Here is a 19093-nt window from a genome sequence, read left to right as displayed (position 1 = left end):
AAAGACATGTTGAATTGCAGATACCAAATTGGCAGGATATTTGCCTACTATATCTTTGGATAAATCGTAAGAAAATGGAAAAAGAAGAATACCGGTAGAGGTACTGATGGTAGTTAAGTTGCAAATGGTGTCACAGAGTTATTGCTGAGGCTGGCTATGGTTAACCAAGAATTCAATTGGTCTTGAGGGGTCAGAAGCATCATCCAGAGGCCTAGGAACGGCATCCAATATAATGTGATATATAAATAATATAATGTGAAAAATTAATATTAATTATGTACCTATTAAAAACAGAGAATGGTGGCCTGGCCTGGTGGTTGATTGAGAAGTCAATCCCTAATGCACGAGAAACTGGCAAATTATGTCCCAAGGTAACTATCATGGGATAGGCATATATATATATACACACGTTTGGTCAAGAAATTAAAATATATATAGCTGACAAAAGAAGACCCATATAGTGTTCCAAACTAGCACAGTTTAAACACAGGATAAATACATCTAGGTAAACACTTGGAAGGTTTAAGATTAATTATGTGATTTTTTTTAAATGAAAGTAAAAATTTGAAAAGAAAATTCACCTGAAACACTTGCTTTAATTGCCAAAGAAGTGTAGCAAATCTACAAACATTTATATTCAGGCTAATACAACAAAATCATCATTAAAATTGAGTTCCCCTCTGTGAGCAGACCGAAATTACATAATAAATAAAGACTATAGAAAAGGTGAAGATAGGAAAGGCATCTATCTAATTGTCTAGTAAGAGAAATAAAATCTTTTGTCCCTTTTCTTAAATGCCAACTAAATAACATAGCTAACTAAAAGTAATCACTTTTGTGATTAATCTGCAAGACTCCAATGGCTTTCTGCCACTGCTTGTCTTTGATACCTTGATTTCCCTGATTAAGTAACAAACTGAAAAAGTTAAAAGATAAATTAACAAAATAGTAATAATAATACAAGAAGAAAGAAAGAAAATCCAGTGTATAATGTACATGGATTCAAATGAAAGATAAGCATGGTTTATAACAGCTGAGTTTTAGCAAAAGATGATATCGTAAAATGTGCCAGCCATGTTGCATAATTATATCAGAACTCATAAAGTGCTGAATTTATCTAAAGAAGTATATAAAATTTGGTCCACTATATGATCAGCATGTGAGCAACAAAATTAATATAATCAGCATGTGAGCACAATTTGGAATAAAATTTGCAGACAACCATGCTATAAATTAATATTAATAAATTGTACAACTTGGATTAAAAATCTAAAGAAGTATATAAAACTTATAATAAGAGCAATAAATAAATCTAGATTATTGGATTAAAAATCTAAAGAAGTATATAAAACTTATAACAAGAACAACAAATAAATCTAGATTAACGGCTCATGCTAATGCAGTATGTCTAACACTACCATCAATTTCACAAACTTAAAAGCCTTTCTCACTAAAATAGTAATCCAGTATGTCTAACACTTTGGTCCACTGACTGAATATCAAAACCTAAAAGCAACTGGCAAACACAAATAACCATAACAGCTTAGGGAAAATAAAATAATGTATTGAGAAACAATCACATAATTGGTGAACATACTTTGTGTTTCCTTGCAAATAACCTTTCCAACAGCCGTTCAAGCAAACGAAATTTTTCACATTATTCAACTATCTCATTTACAGGAGGATAAAGCCCTAAGAAAGCAAAACACAGCTTAGTTGAGAACCATAAAGCACCAAACCAATAGAACCTCTAATAGCATGGTACTTACATGAACCATCAAAGGCAGACTCTAAGAGGTTAGGATGGTTACAGACTTCCCTAAGTTGAATAACCAAATTACAATATGTAGAGCACACTCTTAATTGATGACAAATAGCTCCAATTTTTGAGAAAATAATGTTAGTACCAACTTAAATTGACAACTTCAAGATATATATCAATTTAGTATCTAATTTTCAATTTTCAATTAGGCAAACACTAGCACACTTACACAGTTCTGAATAATGTAAAATTTCAACAATTCTAGTTCTATAAAATTAACAACAGACCTAAAAAACTAACAACAAAGAAAGTTGACAGCAACAAAATAAATAACAGTCCAAAGGCAGAACAAATTGTTAGGTGACATGAAAATTTACCAAGTATATATACAACAGTCAGTAGCAGCAACAACTTATCAAAACAGAAAAACATCAGTAGCAGCATTAAGTAACTAAACCCTAAATAGCCGACACAATATTCACAATGTTCACAACAGAATATACCAAGTCTAATTATCCCTAGGTACCAAATACAAATAAATCGGCAAGGGATGAGAAATTGAATACAGAGTGAATAGAATGAAAGAAGGTTCTCATAGAATATAAACATATTTGATGTTTTCAGATTAGGGATTTCGCGCACCGTGGAGGAGGAAGCAGGGGTTTCGCGCACTGTGGAGGAGAGCCGAAAGGTCGACGCCGGGAAGAGACAGACGGATGGCAGCCGCGCGACTCCACAACCCCATAGAGGCGCAGGGTGGATCAGAGATTAGGGATTTCGCGCACCCTGGAGGAGGGAGGGAGTAGGGGTTTCACGCTGTGGAGGAGAGGCGAAAGGTCGACACCGGAGAGAGGAGGATAGCTGGGCAGCAGTGGCGCACAGTGGAGCAGCACCATCAGGGCTTCGCGCGCTACCAATCTCAGTTCGCCGCTTTCTACAGCTTTAGGGGAATTATTAGTTATAAGATAAAAGAGAGATAGGATAAATGATGATAAAGATCCTGATTAGCGGCACATGAAAATCAATTGCTGGTATCCATGAAATTTGCGGCGGTTAGGTAAAAGGTTGGTAATTTTTGGCCGCTATTCTCCGCCTCTCTTGTAGTGTAGTAGTAGTTTCATAAATTATGTGATGAGTTTAGTCATGACCTAGGATCTTATTAGTCATATCAAGTAAATCTTTTGTACTTTATGGTCAATTGAACCATGTTTCATTCTTACATTATTTTCGAATGTGTATTTTACTATTGACATTTTATTTTTAAGATATCATTATCTTGATTTTTTATTTACTTTACTCGCACTACAAGAGAACCGGGTGTTAGCTGCGCTAAAACACCAGCCCCTTTTCCAGAGCGCTGCTGTTCGAGGGAGCTGCTGCCGTTCGTCATGCGGTTTGAAGGTCCGCATCTAAGAACCTTATTGCCGGCCCAAATTGCCGGCCGTTCTCCCCAACCGCTCCAGATTGCTCTATTTTGTTGCGATTCCTGCTGCGTGAATACTCCCCCGCTCCAAATAAACTGAACGGAGGCGGTAATGGGCCCTCACCGCAGCAGATGACATTGGGGGGAAGGGGATTTTGCCTCACTAAAATACCCAGAGCAAATTGATTTCGCGCCACAACCTTCAAGTATTTGGCGCGAGAACCCTTTATTCAGAGCCAAGGTATAGCAATCAACAAGGCTCCTTCCCCGCCGTCCTTACCCTTCCCTCTGTCAGATCCAACCGAGTCCGCTCCATCGTTGTTCCGGTCACCAGGCTCCTCCCTCATCCGTGTAGCTCCCGTGCACGAAGGTGAAGTAGAAGGGGTCGTCGGAGTCTTCTCCTTCTGCTGTGCATGCGTGTGAAGTCGTCGGCGTCATCCCAATCCATCCGTCCCTGTGTCATTCTTGGCAGCCTTCTCCCCTTTGGCGGTGCTTCGCGTTGCCGATTGCAATAGACTCCCCTCTCAGTGGTAAGTTCCTCTCCCTCGTCCCAATTTACGTTTCGGGGCTCTTGAGAAAACTATTCGAGCATCAATTAATCTTTATGCTTCATTAATTTTGGTCTGAACAACGTATGTTGATTAATTTTGGCCAAATTTTTCTTCAATTTAACACTCAGATTGAATTTTTCCCCAATATCTGAACCCCTGAGTCTTGATGTGTTTTTAGGAGTTAGTTGATTTACTTGTTAAATGCTGAAAAACCTGCTTGCTTTGCGTGGAACCTGTGATTGCTTTCTTTCGTATCAAGACCCATGCACTGTCTATCTGAATTTATTTTACAATCCTTTAATTTTTTTCATACTCTGAATAGTCTTCATGTTTCCAAGTTGGAGATGTATGTGTTTTTGAACTCACCAATGAAAAAGATCTGTTTGATGTTCATATTTGTAGAGCCCAATGCTAGGGTAATGTATTATAACTTCAGGAACTAAGAGCTTTTAATTCTTAAATAAGGTTAATTACGCGGAGATGCATCACCTTTTTTTTCCTTTTCTGCATAATCAAACTTTTATATTTGGTTTGGAGCAGGTTTATATATGTATGTACTAAGTATTTTAATTTTATTTCTTGTTTTGTCACTCCATGTTTGTGTTTTTGAGCTCATCAATGAAAAAGATAAGGAGGTAAAGTTGTAGCAAACTCCTAGTCCGCAGCCGTCAAATCTTGGGAAACATACCAGTGGTTCACCTTCAAGCTAAAAATATATCTGCTAAGACATATCAAAGTAGTAGTACTAAGCAATGCTATTGCGGTTATGTGCTTGATTCATGTAACAAAAAAAGTTCAACTTCTTATTGTCTTTCTTTTCTTCCTTTTTTAACTTTTTACCACATACTTTGTTGTTTGACTGCATTATTGCTTGAAAGTAACTATAAAATGGGCAGGTATATTTTCATGTTGATGGATAGATCCTCTTGCATGTTACATGATTGCTGTATTGAATTTAAGTTTTATTTTTATTGGAGTCGTAGATTTGGAATCTATAGAGAAAGAACATAAAAATTAAAGTGCAAAAACTGTTCAATCTAAAATGACTTCTTGGTAAAACACCTCAATTGACCATGTAAGGAAAGGGACATGTTTGGGAGTAGTTTGTGTTCAATTTTTCAAGAACAAATTATTCATTTCTTTGATTATATCTTATTAAAAAGAGATAGTGATGGTGACTTTGACGTGTGTATTCACATGCATTTGGAGAATTTGTGTTTTTGTTCATGCTGAGTAGTGGTACTATACAGTGACAATGAATGCATACACAAGGCTTTGATATGATGCGTTTGGTTGGCTTTTACTTTCCATGGTTAGACAACAAATATCTTTACAATATGTGCTTGTATAACAACACCATTAGCCCTACATCTTTAGTCTCAAGATGAAACCCATTTCCCATAAGCACTAACCAGTCCTTTCAAAGATGTTGACAGCATTTCAATAATGGTTTAGGTATTGCAAGAAAAAATATGCATATTCGTTGTGCAGTGTGTTTGATTTGGCTAGACCTCTTTTTTTCATTTTTTTTTCTCAAATGCGTTGGACTGTCTCCAATCTTTTTTTTCATTTTTGTTTACCATGTGCCAAGGCCTCGTCACATTTGGCTAGAGCTAGAGTTTATTTTGCAGTAAAGTGGTTTATATTTGATAGTTTGATATCTGTTATGAATGTTTATTTTCCATGGTTTTAATCTCAAGATCTCTCATCAGCTTATCAATATCTTGGTTACCATTGTTAAATGTTTCCTCTAATTCTCGGAGTTAAATTCTGACTTTCTCTGAACTTAATTTATTTGCATTGAATCAGGTTCTCGGACGAGCGGGTATATCGGAGCTCTGAAATAATTTACTTGGGGTGTGTTCCTGTACCTGCAGCTGTGACAGGTATTATCAATAGAGTAGAACCAATAAGTCTTGCACAAAGTCTTTTGGGGAATTTATTAAGTATTAATTTTTATATTTTTATTTGATATATTTTGTTTTTAGTTGAATTGGAGGATTTTGTTGTATTATTTTTAATTTTTTTTTTTGCATTTTTTCCCCTTAGGCTAGGCATCAGGATTTTGTTGAATGGGTGATTAGTATCTGTAAAATGACACTATAGTTTGTCTCGGAGAGTGTTATAGTGAATAGTGGATTTGGTTCCATACTTCCATTACTGTTAGTTGTTACAAGTTGAATGTGAAAAGGCCTGTTGTATCCCTCGTTTCTATCCATCCTTTAATTATGTATTCGTATTTTGTACTACTCAGATTCTTTTGCGAGTTTGCTGATTAGCGTATGGATGCTGCGTTGAACTGTGTTGTGGTGCATAGCTTTGATCCAATTTTGCTGTGTTTTGCATATCAAGCGAATTACTTAGTTATTTGATTTTAGTTAAATGTGAAAATTGTGTATACTCGTGTTCAGCATTTCTTTTTAGTCTATTTTATTTTATTTTTTTATTTTGCATCAGATTTGTACGTGAACTGTATTTTATATTTTTTTGCTGCTAGCAATCTGAGAGAGTTGTTTCTTATTTGATTGAATGCCAAAATCAAGTAGTTTTCAGTTTTTGAATAATATTCATTTTTTATTCTGAGTGAGTTGTTTTGGTTCTTTTTGTGACAGCTGTGTACGCTTGATATTTTTATATTCCCCCTTTTGACATGCATGGTTATATGAGATGTTATTATTTGATACGTGTATTCCATGAGGAAAACTGAAGTCTTTGTTTATCTTTCCATCGTGTAAATGATTTTGGATGCAGATTTTGAAGGCAAGACAGATCTCAACATTCGTGCTTTAGAGGTTGTGGAAGAACTTAGAACTAAAAGAGCAGACAAGCAGGTCAGTTATTAGTTATCACCCTTGAATGCTAATATCCATATGTCGTTGTCAGTGTTGTAAACTCTGGATCATACTTTGACCTTTTTCCTTTTTATGGTTTTCCCGTTGTCATTACCACTAATTTATAAAAGAAGGTTTTCAAAGTTTTTTTTCTTCTCAACTCTATTTTTCCTCTATTTCTCTGTAAAGAAACAAAGTTTAGCGTAAATTGTGAAGCTCAAGTCTCTTGAAAAGAATATGTAACTTCATTAACTATATAATTGTTATTTGTATTTATTAGATATATAATTATTTATATATTTTTACTTAAAAAATAATTTTTTAAAATAAATAATTTTATGACATAGTATCATAATATAATATTTAAAAAAAATCTGAAATTTGATCATTATTTTATTTTAGAAAAAATATTAAATACAAAACAAATAAAACAGTATTCATGCTTCAAAGCTTAAAAAGCGACTCTGTTGAGGAAATATTTTTACAAAAATAATTTTGTGATCATGTTATAGATGGAGAAATAGATATTACTATATTAAAGAGGGTTTAATTTTTATGGTAACTTAGAATCAGGATCCAGGTGATTTAGTGGACTTGAGTGAGTAATGATCAAGTAACATTTGCGGTTGTCTTGTTGACCACATTATATACGCAACTCAATTGGTTGATGAATGGTTGTTTACCATTTTGACTTACCCCTTTCCATTTCTATATTAGTGCCTTCGCCAACTCATACAGTATATTTTAATGCTATACTAATTTCTCATTTTTTTATTTCTCATATTAATATAATATTCCTCTTTTTCTTTTTTAAGGAAGGAATTTTATTTTTCATTTCAAATATTTGGCATCGGACCCAGAGTTTCTTTCTTCCAGTATTTTTGCGTTTGAAAGTGCAGCATTTTTCAATGAGTAAGCAAATTTCTCCTACATTTCTGGTGCCTGTGTATTATCCTGTATGCTAGTAATTAAAGGTTTTATTATTCGGTTTAACAATCAATTGCCAATTCTATATCAAGTGTTAATTACTTACTTTTTTCTCGTGGTCCGACTTTATTTTTCGATTTGTCGTCGTTCCAATTTTCTCAATAAACTAGATATCGATAAGAGCTGGATTTCAAAATCACGAGTTGGTGCAGAATATAGGGACGGTTTGACCAGATTCCTAGATTTTGCATTTGCCAATGCATCATCTGATGGGATGATACGTTGTCCATGTCCGAAGTGTGGTTTCCGCCTCTTACAAAATAGAGAGGATGCGTTCGATCACTTGGTGATCAACCCTTTCCCGTCTACTTACACATTTTGGATCCATCACGGTGAGAGACGCGGGGTCGAGCCCTCTTTCGACGGACAAGAAGATCAATCTGAACAACATTTCAACGCCCCGATGCTTGATATGGTCCACGATGCATTCAACTTCTCAGGACTTCCCGGTCCCGAAGAAGGCTCGGAGAATGAACCGGACGGCGGCGCTATGGATGAGTTGCCTAACTTATACAATGAACCTAGTCGAGAGTCCCGCAACTTTCAGTGCCTACTCGAAGACGGGGAGCAGGAGTTATACCCAGGATGTTCAAAGTTCTCTAAGTTATCTTTCTTGGTGAGGCTCTATCACATTAAGTCCATGTGCGGAGTGAGCGATAAGGCCTTCGGAATGATATTGGAGTTGCTCGCGGATGCGTTTGAGCATGCCCGGATTCCATCCACTGTGCACGATGCCAAAAAAGTCATAAGAAGACTCGGTCTCGAGTACAAGAAGATAGATGCATGTCCAAATGACTGCATGCTATACCAGGGCAACGACCAAGAGCTGACCAAATGCAAGCAGTGTGGGACATCGAGATGGAAGCATAAGACTAAGAAGAACTCTAGGGTAAGGATCAAAATGGTTGTCAAGAAGAACGGCAAACCACAAGCGGCGAAGATTCTTCGTTACTTCCCCCTTATTCCACGATTGCAGAGGTTATATATGTCTAGTAAGACAGCCGTTGACATGCTGTGGCATAAGAGAGGTCCTAACTCTGATGGTATGTATAGGCATCCAAGGGACGCCGAGGCATGGAAGTCATTTGACGTACGATATCCCGACTTCTCTCGTGATCCGCGTAGTGTTCGCCTAGCATTAGCCAGCGATGGCTTTAACCCTTTTGGGAACATGAGCTCGAAGTACTCAATTTGGCCAGTGGTTCTTATCCCGTATAACATGCCGCCCTGGATTTGCATGAAACCCACTTCGTTCATCCTCTCTATGATTATTGCTGGTCCTAAAATGCCTGGAAATGACATAGACGTGTACCTAGAGCCGTTAATCAACGAGTTGAAGCAATTATGGAGGGGTGTTGAAACTTATGATGCAGTCGAGAAAAAAACCTTCAAGATGCAAGCTGCGTTGATGTGGACAATCAGTGATTTTCCAGGCTTGGGGAACTTATCTGGGTGGAACACGTACGGTGGGAGAGCTTGTCCTGCGTGCAATTTGGATGCTGAAACTAAACGCCTTACACACAGCCAGAAATGGTGTTTCATGGGTCATCGTCGCTTTCTGAATCATGGCCACAAATACAGAAAAGACCGGTACTCCTTTGATGGAAAGTTAGAGGATAGAGGTCCGCCTATTAGAGTCTCCGGTAGAGACATTCTCGGGCAGTTAGAGGGTGTGCATGTCCAATTTGGCAAGGTGCAATCGGTTACGGGGAAAAGGACATGCGGACAGCAAACTCCCATGCAAGACGAGTCTCCTTGGAAGAAGAGGAGTATATTCTTTGAGCTGCCATATTGGGAGAACAATGAATTGCGTTACAACCTTGATGTCATGCACATAGAGAAGAATGTCTGTGACAACATAGTATTCACCATAATGAACGAGAAAGGTAAGTCTAAAGACCACATTAAAGCTCGAAGAGACCTCCAGTCGATGGGAATCAAGCATGATTTGTGGCCACGGGAAGATGGAAAGTACCCATCTGCCATCTTTACTATGACCAATCCACAGAAGGAGCTCTTTCTGCGGACTATCAAGAACGTAGTCTTTCCAGATGGATACGCTAGCAACATTTCCCGCTGCGTGGATTTACGACAGCGCAAGTTGTCGGGGCTGAAAAGCCACGACTGTCACATTCTAATGGAATATCTACTTCCAATCGCGTTAAGGAATGCATTGCCTCTCCAAGTGTCTTCTGTCCTGGCGGATTTGTCATCCTTTTTTCGTCGATTATGCAGCAAATCTATAGACCCTCAACAACTTCCTCTCCTTCAGAGTCATGTGGTTCATACTCTGTGTCGCATGGAGACGATTTTCCCTCCTTCTTTCTTCACAGTGATGGTTCACTTGACAGTGCATCTGGTCGAGGAGGTGCGTCTAGGTGGCCCAGTGCATTATCGGTGGATGTACCCAATTGAACGGTAATTATCAAACAAAATTATTAATTTTTGCCATTAATTAGTGCTTATGACACGTGTTATATTCCCAAAGGTACCTATGCCGTCTCAAGCAGTACGTGCGTAATAGATCACAACCAGAGGGCTCAATTGCAGAGGGATACTTATCCGAGGAGATTCTCGTATTCTGTTCAAGGTACTTAGATAGTGTCGAGAGTAGGATTAATCGACCATCCCGTGTTGACGATCGACCGCGTGAAGTCATGCCTGATGAGAGTGCAACCATGTTCCCAGAGGTTGGAAAGGCGGTCGGGGCTGCTTCTTTTTACACCCTCACACCAGCTGAAAAATTACAAGCTCACCGTCACGTATTGGTCAATTGCCTGGCCGTGGAAAAATATCTTGAGTAAGTGCATTTGAAAGTATCTACTTCGTATGATTTTGGACGGTTGGAGAACTTGACGTGACATTTTTGTGATGTTTGTAGTGAGTTTAGGGCGATCACAAAGAGAAAGTTACGAAGTAGGACAAGGTCAGAGTCTCACATAGACAGTGTTGTGCACAGAGAATTTTCCGATTGGTTTAAGCGTAAGGTGAAACGTTTTTTCATTTATACACATACATATTAATAAATGGTGTCATATTATTCGTATCCCAATATAATGAAAAGTCAATTTGTTCACTTCCAGGTTACATTGGGAAGCAGCATGCACCCAAACGAATTGCAGTGGCTTGCATGTGGGCCCAATGTTCAAGTTAGCCATTATACATCATACAACGTAAATGGATTTAAGTTCAGAACCCTATCGAGAGAGGAAGGGTTGAAAACCCAAAATAGTGGGGTGTATGTCACTTCTGACACTAGGAGTTACGCAAGCAAGCGCGATAGTAATGTTGCCGTTGGTAGCGTCTCGTATTACGGAAAACTAGTGGACATCATTGAGTTAAATTACAGTGGTCAATTCACAGTCGTCTTGTTTAGATGTATCTGGGCAAACACCACATCTGGCAGAGGTATAAAAAAGGACTCTTTGGGACACACAGTGGTTAACTTCTCTCATCCAATTCATACCGGTGATCGAGAAGATGATGAACCGTATATTCTTGCATCCGAGGCTCGCCTAGTGTACTATGTCGAGGATGATGCTGATAAAGAATGGAGTGTGGTAATCCATGTGAACCCAAGGGACATGTTTGAAATGGGTGAAGATATAGGACAGTGTAACTTCGAATTTTCTCCCCAACCGATTCTGACTGGGTTGGCTGAGTTTGACGTCGAAGGTTTGTCATTGAGACGGGACGACGATTTGGAGGAACCAACCACTGATGCCATTGATAACTGCGACGAGGCTGCCTATATATAGATGTCTTCGGAGACTAATTCTGGACATAGGCGCTATTTTTGTAGTGTATATCACTGTTGAGGGTTATAAGATTGCATAAATATTATATTGGCATCTAGCATGTAATAGGTTCTTAGAACTTGGTTACACCTGATGTATATTCCTATTTATTTATAATTAATTTACCTGGAGAATGTGATTTTTTAAACATATGTGTGGCTCAATTTATTTAACCAAGTAAGATGTTATTAGATTGTAATTGACACTATATATTGACTGACATGATCTTTTTTGCCAGGGAAATTGGAAGAGATGGACCTCTTTCTTTGTGCCTCTAGCGTCTTGTTTTGCAATGCAATGATCGAGGCCTCCCCGTTCATATCACTAGAGCACGCAATTTCATTCGCAAGAAACTTGTGGTTCAACACGTTGCCCATTCAGTCATGGCTGGACACATTCTCAGCACACAGGCACTTATCAGATGCTATTACTTTTGCGCGTGGGGATATTAGGATGGTAAGTTGTCATGTGTCTGCTCGCCTAAAGGCTGCTTGGCTTTATTTCAACCTGCCGTAGCAAATCTAGATGTTTTATTGTCTTTAATTAAAAGGCACCTTCGAAAGGGGCTAACATTTGTCTGAAAAAATGGACATTGCAGGGATTGCTTCAATACCTACCAGAGTACCGCAAGAAATTCGGCTTCGGGTTCGTGACTAGCACGAACCTGCGCCTTTCGCAACAAATACTGGAGGAGGTGCAGGTACCGTTTTTAATCTTTTTAACACGTGATTGTATGATTTAAGGAAAATAAATAAAAATAATAATAAGGGAGTAATTGAATGAGAAGAGAAGCAAATAGTGTGAGTGGGATTATAATAATTTTGTCCGATGAGTTAGGAAGAAGAATGGGGTTGTGAATGAAATTGGGTTGAAGACTTGTGACTCTGTTGGGGATGCTGGTGACATCATCATATTATTGATTATTAACAACAACTCATAATTGAGTGCATCTAGTTAACTCAATCCTAAAACCCTATAGTTTGTAAGATTACAGTAATAATTCTTTATGCATTTTTGTATGTTGATAAGTATATTTATTTTCCTCCTAAGAAAAAAATTCTCAAACTCTTGAACATGTTGTCTACGTGATTATGGGTGTGCCTTGAATTCAGAAATCTGTTTTTATTTGTTGTTTCTTCATCCAATTAAAGAATGGAGGAGGAAGTAGGTTACTTTTGAGGGGGAGGTGTTTACCATCTTCCTTCCCATCATTTTCCCATTTGATTGTGACGACTTCATGATTGAGTTACTAAACATGTTTGTTACTTGTTAGGCACAATTATTTTGTGATTGTTTATTCGCGCTAAGAAAAGTAAGCTTGTTTAGTGTTTTTAGTTAAAATAATTTGACGTCACAGATTGAGCCTCTCTTGTATTTTAGAAATTGTTAGTTAGTTTCAAAGGACCAATTAATTAGTTCATCATTTGGTTTGATGTGACGACTAAGAAATCACCACTCTAGTATTATACCATGTCTTTTCCTTGGACGCTCCTAAGTATGACTTTCAGTGATATTATTTAAAGAAAGAAAGAAAGAAATGAAGGAACAGCTTGGTATATATTTCTGACCTATATTTCTGATCTATACCACCATGTCAATTCAAATTTGTCAAGCATGTCCATTACTTAACTATATTTCTGATTGGTCTGGCTGATTTTGGCATGTTCTTGTGCAGGCACGATATCAGAATAGTCTGCAAGTTGAACTTGAAACGGCGTCTCGGGAGGAATTCACTCTTATAGAAAGACGTCTTACGAAACTATGGGAACGTAAGCCAAACCAGCAGTTTATAACATGGCGCTATTTTGTGCTTTGTTTTTTGGAAAATTTGTGACTTCTAATAACTTGTTTGCCTATGGTGTATCCGTCAGGTTTGTCTCGGGAAAAGATTCTAGAAGTTTCGGAAGAGACTGGCGAGGTAGTTCAAGATTCAATGCTCGAAGATGACGTTGCGCCAGATAGTTCTGATGAGGTTGTCTCTAAAGGACACCAACCTTCCATCATAACCTTTGACCTCAATAAAACTCCAGAGGAGAATGATATTTGCTGACTGCTCTCTTTATTATTAGTCTGCCTTATCTCACGAAATATTAGGACTGAACTGAACAAAGTGACTATTTGTGATTATTCATTTGCCTGTTGAATTCGATGAAATGATAATGAATTTGGAATAGATTAATCTCAAATTACTATATATCTAACATTAGATTTATTTAAGTTTTGCATGCATAAGTGTTATTTTTTTTATTTTATTGTTTATCTGATTTTATTTTTTATCTACTTTCTGTTTTTCACTTTGAAATTTATCAGTGATCAAATTCTAGACCTTTTAGATATGAAGTTTTGATATCATGTCATAAATTTATTTTTTCCAAAATTTTTAACTTGTAGAAAAAGACTACAGAATAGTTATATTGCTAAGAATATATTATTTAACTTTGATAAACATTTTGATTGAATCAATATAATCAACGATATATGTCTGCCTCCTTTCTCCTTCATCTCACTGAATAAACATAAATGAAATAATAATAATATATGAAGCAGGTGAAATTAAAATATTAAGTGAGCATAGAGTTATTTAAAAATGGTTAATGATTTGATAGTAAACATTTTTTATAAATATACGAACGGTGATTCCAAAGACACATATAATTCTTCAATGATTTTCTTGAAAGCTGGAGAATCATTGACTCCAATACGTAGAACATTTATCAATTTCTTAGTTTTACTAGTCAGACTATTATAATCAGCAAAAGTAAAAAGCACTTATCAATTTCTTAGTTTTACTAGTCAGAATATTATAATCAGCAAAAGTAAAAAGCTCGATTTGAATGGCTTCTTGAAATAGCCAATAGGCCTTTCTTATCAATTCACTTAATTCATCATCTGCTCAAGTTTACACTACTCATGATTAATAAATATAAAAGTAAAAAAAAAAGAGAGAAGAAGAACACAATAGATTACTTCAAATATGTAACCAAAATAGTCTCGAATACTTCTAAAAAATTAATATATACAGAACACAATAATTTGTTCGTTAAGTATTTATTTTTTTTTATTAGTTTAAATTTTGAAAGAAATAATATTATGATATGATATTAGAATTTTATATCTAAATAATTTAGAAATCGATCTTTAATAAACTTTAAAAATAAAAAATAACATAAAACAAATAAAAAACAGAAAAATTCTGAAAAATTAAATAAATCTAAAAAGGGCATTTGTTTGAAAATGAGTGTTAAAAATATAACACAATAGATTATTTTTTTATTAATTTAATTTTTTAAAAAAATTAATTTCATAATAGGAACGATGAAGAATAAAATATAAATTTATAAAAAGCATATATTTAAACAAAAACTATTAGCGTATATTATAAAATTAAAAAAATAAACCTAACGATTTCGGAGAATAAAATTAACATATATATTTGTTTATAAATATATAGATAACAAATTAATATAATCGTTAAGTACTTATTTTTTTAATTGTAATTTTTCTTTTAATACCTACTAATACTTTTAAAAAAGATACAAAAAACCGAAAAACACAAATTTAAATTTTAAATTAGATAAGTCATCGCCCCTTAAATCCTTATTTTTTTTCCTAATACCAATAATCCTTATTGGAGCTTGCTTCGTCCAGTACCTCTCTTCCACGTCCGTCTCTGCGGTGTGCCAGCGTCCTGGAGCCCCTTCTCTCGCTGTCCGATCCCCGGTGGTTCCTCTCTTACCCTCAAACCAGTCATCCCGCTAGAGGTAAGCACGATTAATCCTGGATAAAATTAAAGAAACAGCATAATCTTACTCTCGTCTTGGCTAATGATATCCTTTCTGATTCCCTCTCACCCCCGATTATTAGTTTTTCATAATTTCTCTCATTAATGAAGAGCCGCCCTGCACCATGCGAATAAGTGTCCCTTTTACATTCATACGTTGCAATGTCTAGTTAGATTTATTTTCTTTTAATATGATTAATTAATTAAGCTTCTTCAAGAATTTACTAAAATTCTACATTGAAGTTCTATTTTCTATTTTAAATTGAGTATTATTATTGTACTATTTTGAGTACATTTGGAGGAACCCGAATTTTATGTGTACTAATCTAATAGTTAGACTTTTTTGCAATTCTATTCCAATAGTACACCACATTCTTATGGTTCTAGGCATTATAGAGAAATTGGAAGTACGTCAATGTTAGTTTTATGTCTAACATACTTGAGTTCCTTGTTAATATACTCTTTTAATTGACAAACTCATGTACTCTCGTATTTATTGAATGCAGTTGGGACCTCTGATAATTTATATTATGATGTACACTTTAATTGTTATATTCATGATGATAAAAATGATACAGGATTAATTATATTTAACATAAATAATTGAATAAATTATGAATATATCAATTTTTTTAATGCCCCACATATTTGATTTCTTTGTTAACATGCTATCTCAACTCATGTACTCATGTACACATGTCCTCATGTAACTGGGGTATGCCGGTGTCCTTTTTGCATGTTAATTTATATTATTATGTACACATTAATTGTTATTACTTTTTTATAATTCAAATGCAGTTGGGAAAGATGCCTCGGGTAGGTCGTTTCACGAAGAAAGCCCGTGTAGACACAGCATGTCAGCAGCCTCAAGTGGGAGGTCATGCGGCTTCAACTTCGCAGGGAGCGGACTGCCCAATTCCGCCGCCAATTGGCAGTAGTGCCCCCACATCCTCGTCTTTACGCCCCTTTCGTCCGCCCCGAACCGAACCACTGCCTGCTCCACAGGCTTCCATGAATGATGTTGAAAACTCGGAGCCGGACGCCGAGGCAGATGAGGTAGATTCTTTTGACCAACATGTTGATAACCTTTTAGCTGCACAGGATGCTCAGAAGCGCAAGGGACGCAAGACCACAGAATTTTGGGATGTTAAAACAATTGGTATAAGAAAACTTATTTAATTCTACATTTTATTGCTCCATTTTTCTATGATTTATTTGCAGCTTGACTCCAATGGTAGCTAACTAATTATTAATATTTTTTACAGAATCCGATGGCACAATCAAACAAGTCAAACTGAGTGTGAAGGAAGCTATGAAGCCACCTAACGGAAGAAAGGTGGTACTCAGGTTTAACAGTGCACTGCAACCAGTTGGGGATGAAGCAGGTTTACTGAGCGGCGTTATGGGACTGCTAGGATCTGACTACACCAAATTCCCAATCGGCGAGAGGGACTGGAGAAAGGTTCGCACCAGGGACAAGGTCTATAATGAAATAGTAAAGGTAAAATGTTATTTTTATTTCTTCGTACCATTCCAAACTCATACTTTGAACACTACTCACAGCTTAATTCTAATGTTTCAGGAAATGTTCCATTTTGAAGAAGATAGTAGAGGAATTATAAAGTCTGTAATATTCAAGATGCTGGGAAGGGTTTGGAAGGAAACGAGAAGTAGATTATACCATCGCTACTATGACGCAGAACTTTCACTTGCAGAAAATATTGAAAACCGCCCAGATGGAATTACTGCGGAACATTGGAGAAAGTTTCTCGATTATCGCAATAGCGAAGAGACACAGGTAATATAGTTTTAGTTTCATATCAGACAAAGTCTATTTATATTACAATTAGTTCGTTAGAACTAGTGTCTAGTAACTCTTAATTTGATGGCATGACAGGAGAAGTGTAAGAAAAATGCCGAGAATCGATCAAAGCAGCTTTACACCCACACCGGCGGATCGAAAAGCTTGGCAAGGCTCGGAGAAGAAGAGGTAATCTAAGTTTGAGAATATTTTAGAATTATTTGTTCCTCTACCTTATTCACTTTGTCGTCATTATTGGTACAGTCGGAACGACAAGGGAGGAGAGTTAGTAGAGGAGAGTTGTATCTCTTAACGCACAAAAGAGATGATGGCTCCTATATCCATGATGCGGCTCGCGCTATTGGAGTAAGTAATGTGTTTTTAGTTTTTTAAATTTTATTGGAAGTCTGTGCGGTTAGTGACATGCTAATAAATGCTCTTAATTGCTTATCTATGTGTGTAGGAAAGAATTGAGGCTATTGAGCAAGGCGATGAATCTTCTAGACTGTTATCCCAGAATGATTCGCTTGCTCAAGCTCTCGGAAAAGAGCACCCGGGTAGGGTGCGTGGCATGGGGTTGGGACCAACTTCTAGTCAAGTCTTTGGTATGAATTCCCATCAGCCGTACAATAGTTTTGAAAGGGAGGAGACCCAAAGGGTGCTGCTTGAACTGCAAGCAGAGTTGGCAGCAGAAAAATTGAAAAGGAAGGCAGTGGAGGATGAAGTAGCAGCCGAAAAGACCAGAAGACAGGCAGTGGAGGATGAAGTAGCAGCTGGGAAGGTCAGGATGCAGGCAATGGAGAGTGCTTTGATATGTCTACTTCAAGGCAAGGTAGGGAGCTGCCATCAGACGTCGCCACATGGATGAGTGCGTTGGAGGGACAGATTAGAAAGTAGTTCTTGGGATTGTGGAACCTTTTATTCTTTCAGATATACACTTTTATTTTGTTGATTATGCAACTCTTAGTAAGGAGTACACTTAGTTGATATTCGGATAATTATATTAATTAAGTTAATGGTTTTGCTATTGTCGTTTACCCTGCAATTTATTTTTCGGGATTTTAAATAATTTAACTTACTAATATTAAGAACAATTAAAAAAAAAACGAAAAAAATGTACATTGAAATAAAAAAAAAGCGTGATTGCCAGTGTACAAAACAGTATTTTTGCGGCCATATAACTGAAAAATAGTGGCGGTTGCGAACTAGCCGTTAGGAATTTGAAAATTCGGGTTAGGAGATAGCGGCGGTTTTAAACCGCCGCCAGTTACATTTCAAAAAATATTGGCCGTTAAACCGCGACGCTTTCAAACCGCCGGTAAATGCATTAGTCTTTAAACCGTGGCCATTAAACGGCGGCGGTTTGAAACCGCCGAACATTTCGTGTCGACTACAGATTTCCAGATTGCGGCGATTTTAAACCCCCGCTAAACATTGCGACGCTAATCTTGGATTTTGCGGCGGTTGTGCCAGCGGTTCTTGAGAACCGCCACAAAATCATATAACCACCCCCTAATAGGCGACGCTTAACGAACCGCTGGAATCCCGTTTCGCGGCGGTTTAAAACCGCCGCAAATCACTCTAGGAACCGCCGCTAACACCCGGTTCTCTTGTAGTGTCGTGATATTTTAGCCATCTTTAGGTTGTTCTTATTTATGCATTTGTCTAGATGAAGCAATATAATTGAGTAGCTTTACAAAGCCATTTTTTTAATATAATTGTGAAAATTGTGGGAGTTATAAACTTCCATAGTATACATTTTTTTTAAAACATGTTAACCAAATTGCGGCGGTTTTTGACCGCCAGTAAAGATGGCGTCAATCCTGACACTTGTACATTGCGGCGGTTTTAAACCGCCGCCAAATAAACTGCCGCAAAACATTGAATCAGCGACATTTATACCAGCGGTTGCTGGAAACCGCCGCGAAATCAAATGCCCACCCCAATAACCACGGTGGTTTTTCAAACTGCCGGTTTTAAACCGCCGCTAATAGCGAAAAAAACCGCCGCTAATCTCCGTTTGTGTTGTAGTGATATAGAGATTTTTTTTTTTGTTTTCACTGAATTCTTTAATTCAGTAGACCAAGAACTAATCCTTCATAGATTAGAGCTTCATTTAAGAGTTTGTCGTTAGCTAATGCCAACATGCACAAAACAAAA

General features: G+C 37.0%; 3 protein-coding genes and 1 long non-coding RNA gene across 4 annotated transcripts; 3 read left to right on the top strand and 1 right to left on the bottom strand.

Annotated features, from left to right (window-relative positions):
- Positions 1-281: 281 nt before the first annotated feature.
- LOC107607981 (uncharacterized) lies at positions 282-2444 on the bottom strand. Its single transcript, XR_002350949.2, has 3 exons — positions 2405-2444; positions 582-621; positions 282-351 (listed from the first exon to the last, which is right to left on the bottom strand). It is a non-coding gene; the product is annotated as an uncharacterized LOC107607981 (long non-coding RNA).
- A 2180-nt stretch (positions 2445-4624) lies between these two features.
- On the top strand, positions 4625-11312 carry LOC107639803 (uncharacterized). The gene is made up of 8 exons (XM_088493387.1): positions 4625-4632; positions 5546-5622; positions 6488-6567; positions 6620-6623; positions 7542-9972; positions 10043-10354; positions 10436-10541; positions 10638-11312. Exons 1-8 carry the CDS (start codon positions 4625-4627, stop codon positions 11310-11312), a joined length of 3693 nt encoding a protein of 1230 aa, XP_088349513.1.
- A 285-nt stretch (positions 11313-11597) lies between these two features.
- On the top strand, positions 11598-13401 carry LOC107607976 (uric acid degradation bifunctional protein TTL-like). The gene is made up of 4 exons (XM_088493600.1): positions 11598-11807; positions 11950-12051; positions 13027-13120; positions 13223-13401. Exons 1-4 carry the CDS (start codon positions 11604-11606, stop codon positions 13399-13401), a joined length of 579 nt encoding a protein of 192 aa, XP_088349726.1. The 5' UTR covers positions 11598-11603.
- Positions 13402-15939: 2538 nt separating this feature from the next.
- LOC110270768 (uncharacterized) lies at positions 15940-17801 on the top strand. Its single transcript, XM_088493599.1, has 6 exons — positions 15940-16291; positions 16398-16633; positions 16715-16930; positions 17030-17122; positions 17198-17299; positions 17397-17801. The coding sequence occupies exons 1-6, from the start codon at positions 15940-15942 to the stop codon at positions 17799-17801; spliced, it is 1404 nt and encodes a 467-aa protein (XP_088349725.1).
- The last annotated feature ends 1292 nt before the right edge of the window (positions 17802-19093 follow it).

This window comes from Arachis ipaensis, chromosome B7, assembly GCF_059453495.1.
Source record: "Arachis ipaensis isolate K30076 ecotype BB chromosome B7, ASM5945349v1, whole genome shotgun sequence".
NCBI classification, from domain to species: Eukaryota; Viridiplantae; Streptophyta; class Magnoliopsida; order Fabales; family Fabaceae; genus Arachis; species Arachis ipaensis.
Note: the sequence above shows the minus strand (reverse complement) of the source record. Positions and strands in the feature narration are given on the sequence as shown.